General features: G+C 34.3%; 3 protein-coding genes across 5 annotated transcripts in view; 2 read left to right on the top strand and 1 right to left on the bottom strand.

The window, feature by feature from the left end:
- Window positions 1-2,725: 2,725 nt before the first annotated feature.
- On the top strand, window positions 2,726-7,068 carry LOC106674299. 2 transcript variants are annotated; one of them, XM_014406937.2, is made up of 2 exons: window positions 2,726-2,935; window positions 5,703-7,068. In XM_014406937.2, exon 2 carries the CDS (start codon window positions 5,712-5,714, stop codon window positions 6,894-6,896), a length of 1,185 nt encoding a protein of 394 aa, XP_014262423.1. In that variant the 5' UTR covers window positions 2,726-2,935; window positions 5,703-5,711; the 3' UTR covers window positions 6,897-7,068. The 2 variants fall into 2 exon arrangements, with proteins under 2 accessions (XP_014262423.1, XP_024081747.1); XM_024225979.1 differs by lacking the exon at window positions 2,726-2,935 and adding an exon at window positions 5,036-5,634.
- Window positions 7,069-13,639: 6,571 nt separating this feature from the next.
- LOC106674300 (trafficking protein particle complex subunit 3) lies at window positions 13,640-15,651 on the top strand. Its single transcript, XM_014406938.1, has 4 exons — window positions 13,640-13,826; window positions 14,780-14,974; window positions 15,033-15,215; window positions 15,284-15,651. Exons 1-4 carry the CDS (start codon window positions 13,797-13,799, stop codon window positions 15,401-15,403), a joined length of 528 nt encoding a protein of 175 aa, XP_014262424.1. The 5' UTR covers window positions 13,640-13,796; the 3' UTR covers window positions 15,404-15,651.
- A 2,515-nt stretch (window positions 15,652-18,166) lies between these two features.
- Window positions 18,167-20,773, bottom strand: part of LOC106674087 (titin homolog) — a 66,878-nt gene continuing 64,271 nt past the window's right edge. Inside the window, exons 16-18 of one of the 2 annotated variants that reach the window (XM_024225967.1) lie at window positions 19,823-19,928; window positions 19,062-19,213; window positions 18,167-18,985 (exon numbers count right to left, since the gene is read on the bottom strand). In XM_024225967.1, coding sequence (XP_024081735.1) covers window positions 18,835-18,985; window positions 19,062-19,213; window positions 19,823-19,928 — 409 coding nt within the window. In that variant the 3' untranslated portion in view covers window positions 18,167-18,834. The remainder of the gene's footprint in view (window positions 18,986-19,061; window positions 19,214-19,822; window positions 19,929-20,773) is intronic. The other variant, XR_002910098.1, reaches the window with a different exon arrangement.

Below are 20,773 nucleotides of genomic sequence, written 5' to 3'. Positions count from 1 at the left end.
CTTTGAGGTGAAAGGAGCCGACGAAGGGAAAAAATGTGTTGGTAATGGTTCGGCCAGATTATCCTTTCAGGATTATATAGAAAGGGATAAATAGGAAAAGGAAAGCTAAATTGTTGGGAAATTAGACTATGTGAAAAATATTTGATGTGTGGAATGTAATGTGATGATATAGGTATGTTATCTGTATTGAATTTGATTAATGATATTGGCGTAGCTGCGACTGAGTTTACATGTATCTGTTCTGTAATTGATGCTGTGTTTATCTCTGTTGATATAAACCATTTCTAAGAAATTACGTTTATGTTTGTTTTGTTCTGTATGTAATATTTTTGTATTTTTGAAGTCAAAATTGTGTTGGTGTTCAAAGTGGTGGGTAGCGAGTGCTGTAGGATTTTGCTTGGGTTTTTTGCAATCATAGATATGTTGCTTTACTCTCTTGTCTAGATATTGGGATGTAAGACCGATAAAGAAAATGTTTTTCAGAAACCTACATCACACCCGACCGCATCTCACGATATCTGAATAACTAATCTGCGGATATTATTGACTGTTAAGGTTTATGATTACTAGATTTCACATAAGGGGAATTACATAAGGAATAATTAATTGGAATAAGTAACTTGGTCAATTTACCACTAAAACATAAATGGATTAATATTTATTTATTATATTTGCAGAGAAAGGTTGCTCGATGTGTCCCACGTACCCGAAGCGTGTTGTGCCTTGGCTCCCTGCAGGGCGCGAGTAGGCATGCCGCCAGATTTAAAGAGGGTTCTCAGACACAGCAGCGAGTTTCAGGGTCCTCTTTCGTTTTTTAAGGGAATGTGTTATGTTTTTCTGTGTCTTGGTGAATGTATTTTTTGGTGTGAATGGGGAGGGGCTGATGGCGAAGTAGCTTCTCTATCGCTTCTCAGGATGTATGTGTGACTTGGTCTGATGGCGAAAATTTGATAAAAATACCCCATCGACCCCAATTTAGATTAGTTTTTTATAGGGAACAGGTAGATGGAGGAATATGGAGTACTATCTACCAAACAGTTTGAGTACGAACAATGTAGGAATGAATGGGTAAATAGAATATAAACACTTAGTTGGGGGCTGAAATGGTCAAGCTGTGTAGCTGTGGATGCCCCTGTAGTACGAATGGAAAAAAATTATTTATTTAAACACTTACGAGCCAAATTACAAAAAGTAAACAATAAACCTGTCATAAGGATCGACGTTGAGATGAAACCTGACTTATGTTTTAATTATTTATTTGTTGAGATAGCGTGCCTTTTCGGAAACCGCCTAAAATCGATCTCATCAAATAAATAATTTAAACGGATGTCGGGGATTTGTTCCATCTCAATATCCATCCTTATAATTCAACAGCCCTTAGAGTAAACAACCGTAGATAAATAAAAAACTTATCTATTTATTTTATTTTATTTTTACGAGGGTTCGCAACAGATGAGGTCATGTCAACCGTCGGGGTTGCCGGTGTTTCTGAAAAAAAATCCCAATGGTAAGTATTCGAACCCGGGACCTTTACCTTACAGTGATATCAACGCCTAAACCCTTGCGGCCACCGACACCCCTAAACATCTTATTCGTACTCATTTACATGTACATAGGTTTACAAGTAATGAATATACATATTCAGATACATTCAAAAACCAAAACCAGACACGTATTTATTTGTTTATTTTCCATAATAACTAATTGTCAAGATTAATAGTTAACTTAAAACGTAAACACAACATTAATACCTTGTTTTTTACCTTTATAGTGTGTTACTAATCCTTTTACAGTCCTTAGATAATCGGTATTTTAAATTGTTTCATGGATGAAATAATAAATGTGAAAAAAAATTATTAATTTTTTCGTAAAAGCATGGTTTTAAGTCGAAAATGGCAAAAAGGAGGGAAAATTCAAAAGGTGGGGTTGAGATGAGAAGTAAGTGTCCGAGTTATTTTCTGAGTGCGAAATGACCCCGAATAAACAAGGAAAACGATAGTGAAAATCGCACCAATTTGTCCACTTCGACCTAAATGTAGTACTGAGAATATAAAAAATTCATATGAGAAAATTCCTATACAAAATTTATTCTTTATCTTCTACAAGCAGCCAAATAAAGTAGATAAGGAGGCTAAGAGTACATCGGCAACGATTTCCACCTATTGTGGTCCTGGGTCTTTCATAAAAACATTAGATACAAATAGGTCGGTTGAGATGGAGAGTTAGCGTCCGAGAGGATCGAAGTCACGATAGCTCAAGTGGTAGAGCAACAGCGTATCTAGCCGAAGGTCTTGGGTTCGAATCCCGCTCGTGACACTGACTTTTTTATCTCAACTAAATACGTTAATTAATTGAAAGATATTAATTGGTCAAATGGACCACGAAAACTAGTGAAGTTAAAATTGACGTTTAGGACCATTGCCGGTTTTCACTTTCTACAATCTTTTACATAATTTCAGACAATGTTTAAAGACTGAGGATGGACAATAGCCCGAAACATCAATTATAATTTTATAGCATTCATGGTATGGCATTGTTTTTACCCAATAATCTAAAATATTAAACAAAATTTAGGTATCTTTGTTTTAAAACAACCCATAAAAATTACGAAATAAATTGTTTTAGTTGGTTTTATTATACTGTTGGAATGCAAACTTGAAAGCTAAAGTTTAGGTTGAAGTCCCCGATTGTGTGGTAGTCGACGCACGCCTTTGAAGATTATTGTCCGGAGGGGAAACACAACTAACGCCAAATCCGAACTTAAGTTGGCACTCCATAAATATCCAAGACAAGTGCCAGGAGACCCATTTAGATTTGAGCTATCGTCTATTCCTCATGCTCCCGTCTCGAGAACAGGATGCAACTGACGTAAAGGTGAAGTCTGGACGGATTTTGACCGCACTTGTTTCAACAGCCGAAATTTGGATAGAGGGAGGTTAATACGCAAGTTTTTAATTTTTTTTTTTTGCATTTTGACAATTTCAGTTTGAGTATTTTGTTTGAGTGTAAAAGTAATCCTTCATTTTCCAATCAGCGCACAAATTTACTATACTCCTACTTATACTAATTTTTTTATCATTGCCTACACATTTAATTTATTATTTACATATTTTTATTGGAGCATATGTCACACCAAAAGTAAAATAGAATAGAAAAACAGTATCAAGCACGTATGAATTATGGTTTGTGCTACTGGGATAAAATTACCTGCACTAATGTCTTTAGGATTTATGATCTGATTCTTCCCCGTTGGATTTTTTAATATTTTGCACATTTAAGCATTATTCTTTTTGAAAATTTCCCTATAAGTGGATTTTTCAATTTTGTGCATGTGAAGTTTATGTTGGAATGTCTTCATTTCAAGTTAACTTTAGTAAGCAAAAGATCTCCATTAACGAGCCTACTACATTTATATTTTTCCAAATCTAAGTTTTCTTATTTGTCATCTTATGTGTAATATTTTTTTTGATTACTTTGTAATTATTAAAATGAGAAAAATACATCTTCTTTTTAACAGATTGTAAAATCTTTCTTCCAAATTGAAGTAAATCCTCTTAAAGTCTTAATGATGGTGGTGGTATCTGTTGTAAATGATGATGTTTACATTTTTGTGTTATAAAGTGATAGGAACCAGTTGAATAATTTATCCTTTCGTTGGATCAGTGTACAATTTTCCTTATTATCAAATAAATCGAACATTTGTTATATTAAGACTAGAAATTAATTTTGTTTAAATGCTGGCATTGTTTCAAAACCGTGTCAGGCTTTTGAGATCACAATTAAAAGACGAGAATATTATTCTCATTAAATTATCTACATCTAAAAGGATTATTTATGGTTTGGAGGGAGTGAGTACAAAAACTGTTTCAAGTTTTAAAATTGAAGTTTTTTCACAATTGCATGTACCTCTGCAAGGCTTTTGATTTTCAACGTATGGAACTTTTTTCCGTTAAGGAAGTTGGTAGCATGTATGAGGTGGTAGTCTGAAAGAGCACGGTAGGTGCTTTTTATGTTTGAAAGTGTGCGGTCGGGCGTTGAAGTGTTGGAACAAAACTTTCTCGATATTATTATCCTATCTCACATGCAGTTGTTTAGTATTTTTTAAACAAAGCTTACAAGGCTACAGGAATAGGGTCTCCGATTTTAATAAAACTTTTTATTATAAAACCAAGTATAACATAAGTTCAGCGACACTAGGTAGAAATATATTTGACATGTGTCCGAGCAACAAAATTTTGTCTTTATGCAAATGTATAAGTGAGACAATAAGAATGAACAAAAACTAATCATTTGTGTTATTAATTATTATCTTCTATTCTAATTTATTTACGGAGACCAAGTTTTTACCATTATGTGTAGTTTACGAATTTCGAAAGTCTTGTCACTTTCCTCTGGATCCGTAAAATAATTCCAAAATTATCGCTATTGTCGTGATTTTCGAAAAAAATAGGGTGCATTTTGAAATAACGGTTTAGAGGCTTTTTAACAAGTCATTTAAAGAATTTGATAATAAAAAAACAAAATAGTAGTTTAAAATATAGTACAAATATTCAAAGTAGTTTAACATATATGTTTTATAAGAAACAAGTTTGATTTTCGTTGTTTTGCTCCCCCAAAGAATCCTTGAATATAGATTGGTGTGAGAATCAAAAAATATTTTTTCTCTTTAAAATTTTTCGCCAGCCATATCCCTCCGATTTTTTTTTCAAAAATCACATAATTGATTTTATCTCAACTAAAAACCTTAATTAATTGAAAGATATTAATTGGTCAAGCGGACCACAAAAACTGGTGAATTTAATAAGTAAAAATGAAGTATACCTTCACTAAAGCTCTCCGTGGCCATTTCATTTGTCGCCGAGAATCAAATTTGAAAAATGGCAAAAAGGTGGGAAAATTTAAAAGGTGGAGTTGAGATGGGCAGTTAGTGTCCGAGTGGATCCAAGTCACGACAGCTCAAGTGGTAGAGCAGCGGCGTATCTAGTGGGTTCGAATCTCACTCGTGACACTGACTTTTTTACCTCAACTAAAAACCTTAATTAATTGAAAGATATTAGATAATGATAGATTAGACCAGATTGACCAGTTAGTCAAGCGGACCACGAAAACTAGTGCATTTAATAATTGATAACCAGTCTACTGATCAATAGGAATTTTACGGAGATTTAGAACTCTATAGTGTACACGTACTGGTACAACCCTGGCCTCTTCAAATTAATCAGAACCTGAGATATAAAATAAAACGTTTGGGCAATTTTAGTTGATTTCATGCTGTTTGTTTACACTTATAATAATGTAAAAACCAAATATTGCTGATTTAGGCTTCAAATACCACTCGGACAGGAATCAAATATTTTTCGATCTAATATAACCAAACAAAGTTTCATTCAAATAGCTTTTCTCGAAGGAACTTAGTTTATCTTTCTTTCAAATTTACCTTATCCATTACTTCGTACATTCATTTGTAACATCAATTTCATTGCAACATCGATATAGACTTTTGTTAATAGTGATTCAACTTTTTTCAGCAGCAAACTCATAGTAAACAACCTATTATAAATCACAACAAAAAACTTTGAACCTAGTTTTTTTTGTTAGAACCTACTGATCTTTGTACTTACTCTGTCCTGATATGTTAAGTTCAACCAATCAAGGACCAAAATTATCAGTAACGATTAAATAAAAAGCATTTCTCTTTTCAGGTATTTACGATGTCAATAAAGAAGGCTACCGAGTTCAAAATATGGTACCGTCCTCAATTTTGCCACAGTATTTGTCATATATGCCAGAAATCCATCCAAGAAAATAAACTGATCTGCCCTTCGTGTCAAATGGTGTCTTACTGCTGTTCAGAACACCTTGAAGAAGACTTAGACGACCACGAAGAAATCTGTGAGGCATTGAAGGAGGCCGGTAGATTGCTTTCCTCGGAACATCCCTTGAAAAAGGCCTACCTCCTGGGTCCGGAAGAGCTGAGGAATTTCAGGTTGGGGCTTGTCGGCTTGTGCTCGAGGTTCTTAGGCCGACCGCTTGCCTCTTGGGAAATCGAAGTCTGCCTCTTTCCAGCAGTGTGCGCGTCTTGCCATAAGTTCGAACTAGATCTTCAAGTATGTCAAAGTTGTTTCCACACGCGATGGTGCACCGAGCAACACAGGCCAAAAAATCACGACCTGTATTGTGCCGAACTTTCTTTATTTCGTGAAATTCTGCAGCGCAAGGTTCACGTCGTTCACCCTCCCAGCTTAGAGGAAGAACCGTCGTGCATGGAAACGATGAAAACCGACGACAGAGTGATATTCTCCCTCCTCACTGAAGTGGCGTCTTCTCCTCTTTCGATACTTCATGTCATCCCAAAAAAAGAAACCTCCGTCGTCCACGTTATCGGCCCCGAGCCACATTTCGAAGCAAACAACCTTGCTAAATGGGACATTTTTCTGTTCGAACTTTTGCCCAACACAAAACACCTTCGTTTGATGTTCGTCGGTCCGGAGATAGGACCATTACCTCAGAGGACTATTTCTCACGACGGAAGGATTTTAAGCATAACTTTTCACCAACTTCTATATCACGAATTCAAGGGAGAACGGCCGGATCTGGTGTGCGCCTTCAACCCTGGATTGTATCGCACAGCGGGCTTCGATGGAAAAGATACGTGGTCGGCTTCAATAAATGAAATGTTTTCTTTTCCGGGTGTTCCAGTCCTGATCACAGCGTACACTGTCAAAGAGATTAAACTGGATTTCGCAAGAGTTAAACAATCTGTTAAAGGGATTAAAATCGTGATCGAACCTTCGATAAACCATTTCTCGAGCCGACGGCCTCTAATGAACTTCGTCTCGGACGAAACGTCGCCCGTTGTTTATAAAAATGCATACTTTATGGTTTTAAAAGTTTAACGTTAAGCTAAAGACACTTCGGTGTTGTCAAAAAAACTATTTTTTTATAATTATTAACTCAATTTCTCATTAAGATTTTATCGAATGCTTTTAGCATTCTGAGCGTACCAAAGTGTGAGCTATATTAGGGTGACTGGCGATAAGTGTCGAAAATTTCAGCAAGTATTTCTACTCACCATATGCAACAAAAAACTTCAGAAAACGTCCTATAAACCCCTGTCCAAATCTCAACGGTAAAGAAGTAATTTCATGGTTTGTTTTTAAATTTTTCGGCTTAGGTCCACTAAATTGCTTATAAAAATCAGAATTACTGATTACAGAAAAATCTGGTTTGTGCCACATGAAATATCGTTAAATTTGCTGTAAGTAACCCTATTTACATTGCAGGATTGCTGAAAAATTTATGCACGAAAAATTCAGAAAAAAAATGTTGAAATTTGGAATTTTTTAAAAATGTTGGATTGGTAACTGTTATAACTACAAACAACTGGAGCTTTGCAAATTCCCTCAAAGTTCTACATTCAATTAGCTTCCACAGTATACCCACCTTTTGGATTGCGCTTCTGGAAGGCCCAAAAGTTTCGCATTTTGTTGAAAAAAAAAAAAAAAAAAAAACATACCGATGAAGTTGGGCACGTTCCATTTTTACAGGAAATCCATCTGGCTCTTGAGTTTCGTGTCAGTTCTTTAATGTTCAATTCAATCAGTTTGCTTTATGTTATTAGCTGATAACTTCGTCAGGTTTTTATAAAGTTTATAGGTAATTTAGTGGACCTAAGTCGAAAAATTAAAAAAAACAAAAACCTGAAATTCTTTACCGTTGAGATTTGGACTGGGGTTTATAGGAAGTTTTTTTTGTTGTATATGGTGATTAGAAACACCTACTGAAATTTTCGACACTTATCGCCAGTCACCATATATATATATATATATATATATATACACATAGTATTGTTTCTGATATAAGGTATGTGCTTATATCTATCATTTCTGTGTGAATGAGTTAGATGTAAATTTAAAAAAAATAAACGGTCTAAGACAAGAATTGCTTTTATTATGTAAATAAAATGTTTGTAATTTGTTAAATGAGAATTTTTACCTTAATTAAACCTTCCCACGTTTTGAAGGTTTCTGCTGTTAGAAAATCCGGATTTTAGTAAGTACATACCTTAATAAAATCAACTCGATTTTACATCATACATTTCATGGGTATTCCATTTTATTTTTGTGTATAGAACAGAGTCTAAAAATACTTTTCATTGTGAACATTTTTCCCTTTTTTTTTAATTTACTGTGTATGGAAAACTGAATTTAGATAGAAACTTCAGTTTCTTCTGAGTGTTCCACTCCTTAGAGCTGAAGTGAGTTTCAATGTCGTGGGGGGAATAAAACTTTGAAAAGAGGCAAAGAGTCCACTACCTTGATTATGAACTTTTGACGTAAAGACAATCTGCATCTTTGAATTATTTCCATTAATTATTGCCGGCTTATACTAAAAAAATAAAGCCTATATATGTAACAAATTTTTTGTAATTTTAGAAACCTGAGCACAGAACGTGTTAATTTTTGTTTTAAAGCCTAAACACGTCCTTTCTGCCCAAACGAATGCTATTACGCTATTAAATGAAAAATAATTATTATACTACAATAAATAAAGGAAAATAATAATTCTTTTATAAATAATTAAATACTTTGAAACTTACACTGAGATTTGTAAATTAGTTTAAAGCCTTGGTTTTTCGACGGACATTCACCCCCGATCGGGCTGCATAGTCGAAGCTATAGGTAGTATTTTTTGCCACATAACCTGTACCTGTGTGGTTCAGTTTCATGAACCTTAAAAATGTCATTAAATATAGTTTGAAAAAAATAATAATCATTGATAATTGGGGTGGCTATGGACGTAGGATAAACGATTTTAATAAAATTTTTGGTAGTTACTAGGTCAAAAAATATTACTCACATGCCTAATAGAAATTATGAATGATGGAGTGAGTGTGGAGTTCAATCCTTTTTAAAAAGATGGCGACCGAGGCAGATCGTAAAATTCGGTGATAAAACAATAACTGAGCACATTCTCCAAAAGTGGTTCAAAAAATTTGATTCTGCGAGTGAGGGGATTAAACATGAACAACGGACTTCTTTTTTGACTGGGGCTTTCGACATCTAAGTCATTTCAGACCCCAACTAAGTCTATATTCTATTTAACTTTCAAACACTACATTCATACAAATAAATACATTCATACACATAAATACATCCATACAGTACACACACTCATTCCGTTTGGTCGGTGGAGTACTTGATATTCCTCCACCGACATGTACTTAAGCTAATCTAGATTGGGTTCGATGGAGTACTTTTATAAATATTCCGCCATCGACCCCGAACAGACACTCTTACGCTCTCTACGTTCGAGGGGCGATGATGACGTTATATTTCACCCTCACCCCTCACAATTCACGCTAATAAATACATGCACTCAGACAAAACATTGGACAGCACATAAGACATATTATATACAATAAAAAAAAACAATTTCCCCTAAAAAGCGGAACAGGGGACTCTGAAACTCGCTACCGTGTTCGAGAACTCTTCTTAAGTCCGGCGGCATGCCTACACACTCTCTCTGTGGAGCCAAGGCATGACACGCCTCTATTATGTGGGACACATCGCGGGCTTTGGCCCAAAAGCAGGTGCCCATGAGTCATGGTCTATTAGACCTTTTGTTTTGAATGACGACGGATTGAGGGAAGCTATCAAATTTAATTAGAGCCAACAAGCTAGAAGCTCGCTAGAGAACCGTTTGCTCTTGCTTACATCGACTTGGGAAGACGTGGAAGATGTGCATATGTGTTCCTCAAAAATTGAGCGACGCTAATGAGCTTCAGCACATTAACTGAAATGAAAGTTTGATATCCGGATACTTGAAAACAACAAACTTTGAATAAGAACTATCTTTCAAAGAGATTAAGAGAATAAGTTTCAGCATCTAAACATTTGCCTTTCATTGCTGATATTGCCCAAACTAGAGATGTTTTGTGGGATGAAAAATGCATCCTGTACAGTAACATCAGGACATCGTACCATTTGGCTGTCACCAATGATACGACAATCGAATATTCATCAACAAAAGATCACGTTTTGTGTTTGGCGAAGTACTTTTTTCAACTTTTGAACCACTTTGGTGGCCACATCTAGTTCCCACTTTACCGCTAGATGCCACTACAGCTTATGGAATGTTATCGCCCACCACTCTGCGGCCAATTAGAGTAGAGCCCTTTCGGATAAAGGAATGGGCACTGCCCGCTGACTCCAGAAGTCCAGACGCGTCGGAGACTCGTCAGTCGTCCCCTCAACGAGGGCTCATTAATCACTAATATTCTTGGGGGAAAAAAACAAAACAAAAAAAAAACGTAAAAAAAGTGACCTATGTGCATTTACATCAAAAAAGACAATACAAATTTTTTTCGATTTTTTTTCGGGTTTTTTGCGTTTTTCTTGACAAAAGCGTAAAAAAACGTGTCCTACGAGCCTTTTACATCTTTTCAAGAAAGACGCAAAAAACCCGACAAAAATCGAATTTTTTAAAATTCTTTTTCGATGTAAATGGCTCATAGGCACGTTTTTTACGTATTTTTCAAGAAAAACGATTAAAAAAACCCAAAAAAATGAAAAAATTTCCACGTCCTCCTCGTCCCTTCGTTACGAGACGGTGGAAAAGGAGGTGGGGTACACTAAAATAAAGGATTAAGGGACCAAATTTAAATTATTAAAATAAAAAGTACTTCTATATTTTTAAACAAAATATAAATAAATGCTGAGAAACAGTTATATCCAAAGGATGCCTTTCTTCGTTTATTTTAATTACCCTGCACTTAACTGGTGGTATCCTCCGCAGCAGGTCTGTCCCTAACAATGTCCTTACCGCACCTGGCGCTAAACGGCCTATCGCTGGCGGTGTCTCCTTCCCCAGTGGAAAAGAGTAGCCACGCCCCCGCTTCCACGGTTCACGTGTCGCGCGATCTCCTGAGTCGTGACACCATCCCCCTTCTGAAATTCTTCCTAACCCTGCAGAATATGCACTTGGTGCTGAATGCTATTAAGTCCATCATCGCCATATCGAGTGAAGAGGAAGACCTGGCACTCCTTGAGTGCCTGGAACGAGTCAGCCCTCTCACCTATTAGCTTAGGTGACTGGCCAGGAATTTCAGGGATAAGCTCTCCCCAGGAGACACCCGAGACACGGTGAGATCGGCCGCAACAATATTCTAATTTATATATTGTGTTGCTGGTAGTTAAAATACAGCTGCTGAGATGAAGACTACTCAGATAAGTGCATACTGTTTTTCTTCTTTGATTGATGACAAAAATGACCTATGGAAATGTGTTTTGCAATAATGAACTGTTTTGTTGATGATTTTGTGAGAGGTCTATTTATACAAGTTACCCACAATTAATAGCATAGATACTCAATTTTCATTCGCAACTAGCATTATATAACAATGGAGAGATAATCCTCAATATTTTATAATCAATCCAAAACATTACGTCAAGAGACTAAATCTATATGCTCAATTGTAAATTGTATTAAACGCTTTTTTATTTATAGCACTGCCTGCAAAGTAGACGCACGAGGATTTTAAGGGGATGATGTTTAGAGAACGGGTTAATTTCTGAGTCATATATTACATATATTTGCAAAGAAATTAACTAAGTAATATGAAAAATCAGGCCAAAAAACTCTCCACAATGGCTTTACCGGCAGCGCAATGTTATTTTGCTATATATGTAATAAACCTCAATAACATATTTCTTATTCATATCAAAGAAAATATAACATTATCGATTATTAATTGAGAGGAAAAATACTATAATATAAAATTTTGAGATCACACAGCTATCGTGTAAAAATCCCGAATTCTTTTATTGCTTTCTTTATCATTTTTATCTAAAATTTATTTTTTATACTTATATATTCTAAAAAGTAATTTTTAAAAGAAATTAAACTATTTATAAGTAATGTGAGGATGATATTTATCAAGTTTTTTACTAAGTTAGTAGAAGTGATAGTAAAATAAAAGCCTATATTGTGTAAATATAATTACCAAGTGTTATAAAAGTTAATTCTGCTTTAGTAGTACAAGATCAGCTTTAAATAATCATTAAGACAATATTTTATATATTGTAGTCATTTTTATATATGCTTTTGTTTGTTAAATTATAATTAGCTGCAAGTGATAGAATTTTGCTTGAAAAATACCCGAATTTAATAGATCTTGATGTGTGTTGGTATCCGCATAAGTGACAAATACTTCTTCTTCCAGATATATCTTGTATAGTTACAAAGTCGCCTGCGTCATAACTCTACGAAACGCAGAATTTATATCAGTTGAAAGCAATTATGCTGCGCCGAAAGTCTGGCAGAAAAAGCGGAAAAATTGCCAAAAAGCACAAGTAGTATTTGCAAATATTGAAAATGATATATCTGCAAATGAGTGTAGAATTGCTGCCAAGCTAATTTTTGTACATTTAACTTTATGCAAAAATTTATTTGCGCGGGGCAAATCAATTTTTGACGGACAGGCTATATCGACAAATCTATTACGTATCAAGAGATTTTAATGTGTCTTTTATGATGATTGGTTTTTGGTGAAAACAGATAAACTCTATTATTTACTTCCACTAATTTTCGTGGTCCGTTTGACCAATTGATATCTTTCAATTAATTAAGGTTTTTAGTTGAGATAAAAAGTCAGTGTCATGAGCGGGATTCGAACCCACGACCTTCGGCTAGATACGCTGCTGCTCGACCACTTGAGCTATCGTGACTTCGATCCACTCGGACACTAACTTCCCATCTCAACCCCACCTTTTGAATTTTCCGTCCTTTTTGCCATTTTTCAAATGTCGTGTAATCTATTATTTACTGCGCTTCCAGTTGCATCTCTATTCCGTTTTTGAACTAGAATTAATAAACATGAAATTCATTATAGTTCTTTGATTAAATCGCGTTTAAGGTTGAGTCGTTTTGACTTGTGTTAAATTAAGTAGATATTTTATATTATGCATGATCTGACAGCCAATAAGGTTGCTTTTGAAAATTATGACAATGTAGTGGTGAGGTGGTTTACTCTTGCCTCTGTCATTTGGGCTTTTATTGGAATGCTTGCTGTTTATCTAGCACTAGAGCTTTCTTGAATTTTGACCTTCCATGGTTAAATATTGGTAGGCTGCGCCATTCCATACATCTGTGACTCGATTGGAAAAGGACTTAAGCTTGTAAACCACCGAGTTTTCTAGAAAAACTCAAAAAAACTTTTTAAAAAATTGAAAAAATTTTATGCACGTACAAAACACGGTTACTGCAATTATGTATTTTTTATTTTTTTCCAAAAAATTAAAACTCCAATTAAACATTTTAGAATCAAATTTTTCCGTTTTACATGAAAAAAATTAATCTGGGTTAATACTCAAACCCCCCTTCCCACAAGCCGCGACTTCGTAACTTTTATACCTTTATTTCATAAATTATACCGAAATATGTCCGAACCCCAATACCTAAGAACATGTTTGTTTGAAAATGCTGTCTGGTGAACTACGGTTATAATGGTGAATTTTTCAGAAGGCTGTTTTGTGTTGTTTTGATGAATTTCTTCTTCCTTTTTTCTTAAATTTTCTGTTTTTTTTATTTTCAATTATGAGAGATAACCTACATATTGTTATCACTGAGACCATCTGGGGTAGGTTACGTAGCCGACTAGGTTGTGTTGTCAACGAATGCATCATTTTGTGGCTGTTACTCGTCCTGTCCTGTGAACAATTGAATTTAAAGCAAATTTATCCACCAATTTAAATTGGAGGCTTTGGCTCTGATCTATTGAATCTAGTGACTCCAATATGACAAGGAGGCTCGACCCGAAAAAAGTGGTAAGAGCTAAAAGTTTTATCATTTCCTCTTCATTGTCGTGACACCCCTGCAGATAACAAGAAATACAAATATTTGTTTTTGTTGCTGTCAAATTTCGTTTTAGGCCTGCTAGGTGAAGTAATTCTATAGTGTTTATTCATAAAAATACGAAGCTAAAACATTATATTTTATAATCAGTGGTAAAACTACCAATGATTGCTGTTATCAGAAACATTTTATGATTCCCGAGGACTTAGAATGTCATTTATTAACACATTCCTAACATATCCATCCCTCTACTGTCTCATTTATTCTAGAGACTAGTATTCATGCTCTGTGTTATTTTTATGTTAAAATCAATATCTCAATCTAAGAGCAACTGGCTTTACACTATGTTGCTATCCTCCTCTTGCAGGCTGGATACAAATGTTAACAGACTGTCTAAAGTGATAACTATTGATACCTTGGGCTGTTAAGAAATTGGCTTTTACACATCATGTCAGAAATAGAATTAATAAGGGCAAAGCCACAATTAAGATATTATATTCTCGTGTCTGTGCTGATAACTAGTTAGTTATTGACAGCTTTGTATGCTTCTCCTTGAATCTGAATGACCAACAGCAGATAAATTTTTCGCCCTCCACATATTACTAACGCTTCAGACCCACCGCACACTAACATTAAAACATAGCACAAACAAATATTTATTGGTAAAAACAATGAGACAAATTAAGGGCAGAATTTTCTTTTATCGAGAAAGTGAAAAAAAAATCAATTTGGTGGAATTTTTTGCCTGTCAATGTATATTTATTTAATTTTATATTACAAAAAGAAATTGTTTTTACAAGTGAGGTTTATTTCCAACCAATGTTAGGTTGTTGTGAGCAAGGGTTTTATAATGGGTCTAACTGATTTTTCCATCAGTTACCATATTTACTTTAATTTGTGTATTTCCACTGTGTAATTATTACAGAATTCTGAGCTCTTCACTTTGACTTACGGAGCGCTTGTATCCCAATTGATGCGAGACTATGAAAACATTGAAGATGTGAACAAACAACTGGACCGAATGGGGTACAACATCGGGATCCGTCTCATTGAAGACTTCCTGGCCAAAACAAGCACAGGGAGGTGTTTCGATTTCAAAGACACTGCTGAAAAAATTCAGGTAATTATCATCTTAAATGTCAGACAAAGAGAAATTAATTTGGTTTTTGGCATTTCAGATGGCTTTCAGACTTTATCTTGGCATAACGCCAGCTATTACAAACTGGAATGCTTCTTGTGATGAGTTTTCACTCCAATTTGATTCCAGCCCTCTGACAGAATTCACAGAACTGCCAGACAATTGTTTGGGACTCAAGTATTGCAATATTCTTACTGGTGTTATAAGAGGGGCATTAGAAATGGTATTTGTCTTTCTGGAGTATAAAAGTAGAGCTTATAATTTTTACTGATTTTTGTCGATGCATTACAGGTCCAAATGGATGTTACTTCAGTATTTGTACAAGATCACCTTGTTGGTGACAGCTGTACAGAGCTGAGGTTAAAATTTAATAAGAGATTAGAAGATGCCATACCTTCAGGTGAAGACTAAGCAAAGTGCAAAGGAAAGTTACAGTTAATATTACATAAATTCAAATTTTTATTTTATTTTTTAAATATTATATACATAAAAGTATTTATATAATATACTTCAATAATTTTTTCTTCCTTTATTGTATTTTACTATATTCATGCATCATAAATTTATTGAATAGCTTAATTATAAATCCATCTGATGAATTAATTACTTATCTATTGCCATACAAGAACCATTTTCTGAATAAAAAATCATTTACTGGATTTTGTTTTATAACAAAAATCTTTCTGCTTTTCCTTAAAACTGGTCATTAAAACTTTCTACCTTTACTACACTCTTTGGTGGACTATGAACATTTATTTTTATGAGTAATTTATTATAATTATCAAACTAAGCAACACCTCACAGAAAACTTTCATGACCATTAACTACCAGATAGATAGATGTATTAGTTGGGGTTTGTATTATACTGCTCCCTTTAATAGCTATTGTATACCCTGTGTACTTATAGCACACTGGTGAGTCTTAATTAGTCTAAGGAACTCAATTAGTAGGCCCGGTTTCAGTGGTTGAATCACTTCTACAGCTACATTGTACATCCCAAACACTTCCTCCTGCAAGTAAGTGTATCACCATAGTTTGTTAGTAGGTGTGTTGGTGTCTCCTCTGCCTCTTTGCAGAATCTGCATATGCCATCTTGGATTATTCCAATCTTCTTTAAGTGTCATTTAGCTTGCAGTATCCTGTTAAGAATCCTGATAGGATTTCCAGTTTATTCCTGCTTCCTTTGACACATAACTTCTTTCCTTACGAAATTTTTAGGAGATTCTTGGATTGTCTTTGGATTGGCTCGGGAATTATCAACAGTGCAGCAGCCCCTCTTCTTGCAAGGGCATTCGCTTTCTTGTTGCCTTTTATTCCTACGTGTCCTGGGACCTAGCAGAGGCTGACTGTTTTGCATATCTCATTTATTTGACAATTCTGCACCATCTTTTTCTAATTGTGTTTGAACTTAGCATGTTGATGGCTCTCTGACATGATAGCTATATTCTTGTTTTTGTACCCTTTATTCAGATTGAATTGGGTACATCTTGAGTGCATGGATCTCAGCTTGGAAGATAATGGTGTATTTTCCCTTGGGTTCTGAGTATTTGGTTCCAGGACCAAATACTCCTGTCCTGTACCTTTATGCAGTCTAGATCGATCTATGTACCAGCAGATGGTGTCATTCTTAAATGGGGTGTCACAGATGAGGGATGAACTACTGTACAATGCTTTTTTTGTGCACTATTCTAATTAAAGTTCCATCCAAATCATAATTAATGATATGGAGCCAGACGCCTTAAACACTCAGCCACCCTCAATGTTCGCTAAATGAAATCTAGTTTCTGGGAATAAAAGCATTTTATTAAGAAAACAAATTAATATCAGGAGGGACCACACTACTACATAGCTGAAAAATGATTATCTGTAAGGTTCATTTCAACACCCTATTAACTGTGATAAACTTGTACATATATTTAAATCTTATGTACATAAAGAAACATGTAAGAAATTATGAACCTGTAAATAATGTACATAACTATAATACTAGAAATAAAAATAAATTAGCACTGCCGATCTGTACAAAGACAACACTCAGTAGAAGTTATGAAAACATTGGCATTAAATTGTGTAACATCACTGCCTGTAAAAGACTCAAAAAATGATTGTGAATTCGCTACTAAAAAACCCTCTCTATAGTCTTCAAGAATTTTTTTTGATGCCGGCCTTGAGCCTTTCTTCCCATTTACACCTATTTGTAAAATATTAAAATGTATAAACTCTTCTTAAATATAAATAAATATACTATTCTATACTATACTAATAGTATTCTACCATTAATTTTCCCTTATAAATGATAAAGGTGGAGTATGTTGTTTAATCTTTCTTTGAAGTAGGATCTTTCTTACAGTTTGTTGTTTTTAATGATCTGGATTTTAAGCTTAAAGCTCAAGTAGTTACAACCATGCTTGTCAACCTGATGACGAGCTTTAAGCTTGAAATCTGGATGTGAAAACAACAAACTGAATACGATCCAGCTTTTAAAAAACAAAAATTAAAAAATCAATTTTTTCACACTAACTACACTTCTCGCTCTCCCATATACGGGATGATGCATCTGGTCAATATGCTACCCAACAGTGTAGATGTTAATAATGCATTTATAGCCAGTTTGAAGAGAAGTTTTAGAGGAACTTTTACAACAACAGTCAATTAGTACATTTTGTTTATGTGTAAATGTTTGCAGATGTGTATGTATACCGGATGATTGATGATGTTGGATGATTGTTGTTGTCTATATATAAATATATTGTACATACAATTAATTAATCTTATTTACAATTGTTTTTATTTACTAGTCAAATCCTAAATATTTTTGCATTCAAATATTGGTATCTAAATTTTACTGTATTAATGCCAATGTTTTATATTTTAATGTTTAAAATATTCTTTATCTTTTTTGTAATTATTGTAATAAAATGGGCTATTGCCTGTAAATAAATAAATAAATAAACAAATTATGATTTATGGAGCCGATGCATTGGAAAAGTCAAGTAGATCAATTATCAATGCCTAGGCGGATATCTATATATTTTTGCCTGTCAGTGTGTATTTATTGTACAAATAATAAATTCAAAAGACTTTAAGGCTAAAGAGGCCATTTGAATTTCACACCCATCATTGAATAAAAAGTTCATAAGATTGTATTACATTAGAGGCAGGAAGAAATAAATATAAAATAAACATGTATTATATATTTCAAAATATTCCATCACAGCAATAAAAGCAACAAATTTGGATCACAAATTAAGGTCCAATTAATTTTTTTATATAGGTTTTGTTAAAATTTGTAGTATGTATTTGTATTTACAATATAAAAAAAAGTAAAGCAACAATATTTTAGTGGTTTCTTTCTTTTATCACCTAGGGGCTAGGATAGAGATTAAATATTAAAAATTTAAACAAAGCTAATTTTTTGAAGAGATAAAAGCAGTAATTAAAAATATAAACAATTAATTTCAATGGGCAACGCATTTTCTTAAACACCAGATGAAAGACATTTAAGATTTTTGTAACTAGAAATGGGAGCAAAGGATCATGAATTTTCATTTATAAAGGATATCACCTTCATAATTGAACAAATCTGACAACTACACTAGCTCCTTTTAACATTTAACTAAAATAATGCATAGAATTCAAAGAATGGTACATAATAAATTACATTTAAGCGAACATTTATGTTTTAAATGTGGAATACAAAGCAAGAACAATTGGAGCGACGTCAAAAATTAATTTCAGGTTAGTACTTAAATAACTTACTTAAGACTTCATCCTCACACATAACATCAAATATTATTAAATCAACTAAGAATTTTAAAAATATAAATACGGAGACTTGTGGATCAAAGGTAAGGATTAGTTGGAACAGACAACGGAGAATCATGGAGCTTCTGATAAATTGACTGGACGTATGTAAAGACACATTTCCAATCTGGTTTTCTCATTGTCACCATGTCCTCAACATCAAGAAGTGGATAAATGTCTGCTTTTTCCCTGAAAATTAGACAAATTATAAGAACATGCATCCCTGGAAAAAAAGTAACAATAAAGTAATGAAACGTCAATATACTCAGCGACTCTGAATGCGAGCTCGAAGTTGTGCCTCCTTTTGTCTGGTGTGAGGATGGCGAAGTCAAAAGCATCAGGGCAAAAATGATGGATGAGTGCACAGAAAGCAAGTCCGTCGCTCCAACTTGTAGAGAAATTATCTATTTGGACGTTCTGAAAAAAGAAAAGAAAATAGAGTTGTAATTAAACTACTATAAACAATGGAATACTGTTTAACAATATTTAGTGACAAATAAGAACACCCATAGTTAGGAAAATCCTGCAAAATATAAGCTAAAGATTGTTTACAAAGAGAAGCTCATTAAACAGGTACCTTGTCTTAGAAAGATATTCATAAGTTGTCCATTTTATTGTTAAATTTGATAAACGTAAAATTCAAATGAAAAAAGCTATATACACAAAAACACCTTAAAATACATGGCCATGCATGAAAGTGTATACATAACATATTGTACATGCTTGTGATTTGATTTCCTTAGTAATAACATTGAAAATAAGAAAATCTTATAAAAGAACCATCTCATGCATTATGTTGTTTTTATCAATTCAAAAACGAAAATATCAAAAGTTTGATGTTCAGACAACAAAACAAAAACATTGTCATTAACCAATGCCAACGTTCCCAACAGAATGAGGAAAGAAACGTCTAAACCAATAAACGCATCAACCCACAAAAGAAAGAATCCCATTTTCACAGGTGTGCAAATGCAACATTGAACACAAAAAGCCACAAATTTCCCTTGAGAACTGAAAGCAGAGTACCTTGTATTCTCTTGTTTGAGCCTGGACCCAGCCGAGCAACCTTTCTTTAACTGTCGATGCACTTGTAGGAAGTCTAGGCTCGGTTAACCTTAAAGTCCGCCCACAACTGCATCCAGGCAAAAAAGCATTGTTAAATTCCTTACAGACACCCCAAAAACCCATCCGCATTGTGTATTGCAATATTTTACATTGAACCCTACTGCTAAATTGAGCCCACTTTTTCCTCTTAAATATTCACATAACATAATTTATTGTTTAAATATACAAAACTGTTTGGATTTGAAAACTTTGGGAATTATCTCTTAAATTAGGCAAAAAGCAACTTTTTTTTTTTTTTTACAAATAAAGACTTAACTATAGGGATGGTGAATGATGGAGTGAGTGCGGTGTTCAATCCTTTTTTTTAATTTTTTTAATTTTTTATTTTAAAGATAGTTCTTACTCGCATTAAGTTGTTTTCCAACAATCCGGATTTCGAGCCCTTAGCTCATCATCAGGTCGAAGGATTTCTACAACCACGTCTCTCGACATGAATTGCGAAACTGAACCCGCCGATACCACCGCCAACGCGACGTTCCCATGAGAAACTGGCTTTTAATGCCGCTCAATTTGAACGTGCGAAAAGCGGGAATTATAACAAAAGTAAATATTATACTAGCAGTATTTTATGTGCTATAATTCCCGCTTTTCGCACGTTCAAATTGAGCGGCATTAAAAACCAGCTTCTCATTGGAACGTCGCGTTGGCGAGGGTATCGGTGGGTTAACTTTCGCAATTCATGTCGAGAGACGTGGTTGTAGAAATCCTTCGCTCTGATGATGTGCTAAGGGCTCGAAATCCGGATTGTTGGAAAACAACTTAATGTGAGTAAGAACTGTCTTTTTTTAAAAAAAAGGATAAATATAGGATGTGTATCATGCAAAGCAAATCCTACCAAAGTAAGTTTCACCA

Source organism: Cimex lectularius, unplaced genomic scaffold (genome assembly GCF_000648675.2).
Source record: "Cimex lectularius strain Harlan isolate CLEC.00 unplaced genomic scaffold, Clec_2.1 scaffold63, whole genome shotgun sequence".
Lineage (NCBI taxonomy): Eukaryota > Metazoa > Arthropoda > Insecta > Hemiptera > Cimicidae > Cimex > Cimex lectularius.
The sequence above is the reverse complement of the archived record's forward strand: the minus strand, read 5'-3'. Positions and strand labels throughout refer to the sequence as shown.

Bases quoted from the DNA above. Each gene is read 5' to 3' on its own strand.
- LOC106674300 (XM_014406938.1), top strand. From the start codon at position 13,797: ATGACAAGGAGGCTCGACCCGAAAAAAGTG. The intron at 13,827-14,779 runs GTAAGAGCTAAA...TAATTATTACAG, and splicing joins GGCTCGACCCGAAAAAAGTG to AATTCTGAGCTCTTCACTTT. The intron at 14,975-15,032 runs GTAATTATCATC...TTGGCATTTCAG, and splicing joins ACACTGCTGAAAAAATTCAG to ATGGCTTTCAGACTTTATCT.
- LOC106674299 (XM_014406937.2), top strand. From the start codon at position 5,712: ATGTCAATAAAGAAGGCTACCGAGTTCAAAATATGGTACCGTCCTCAA.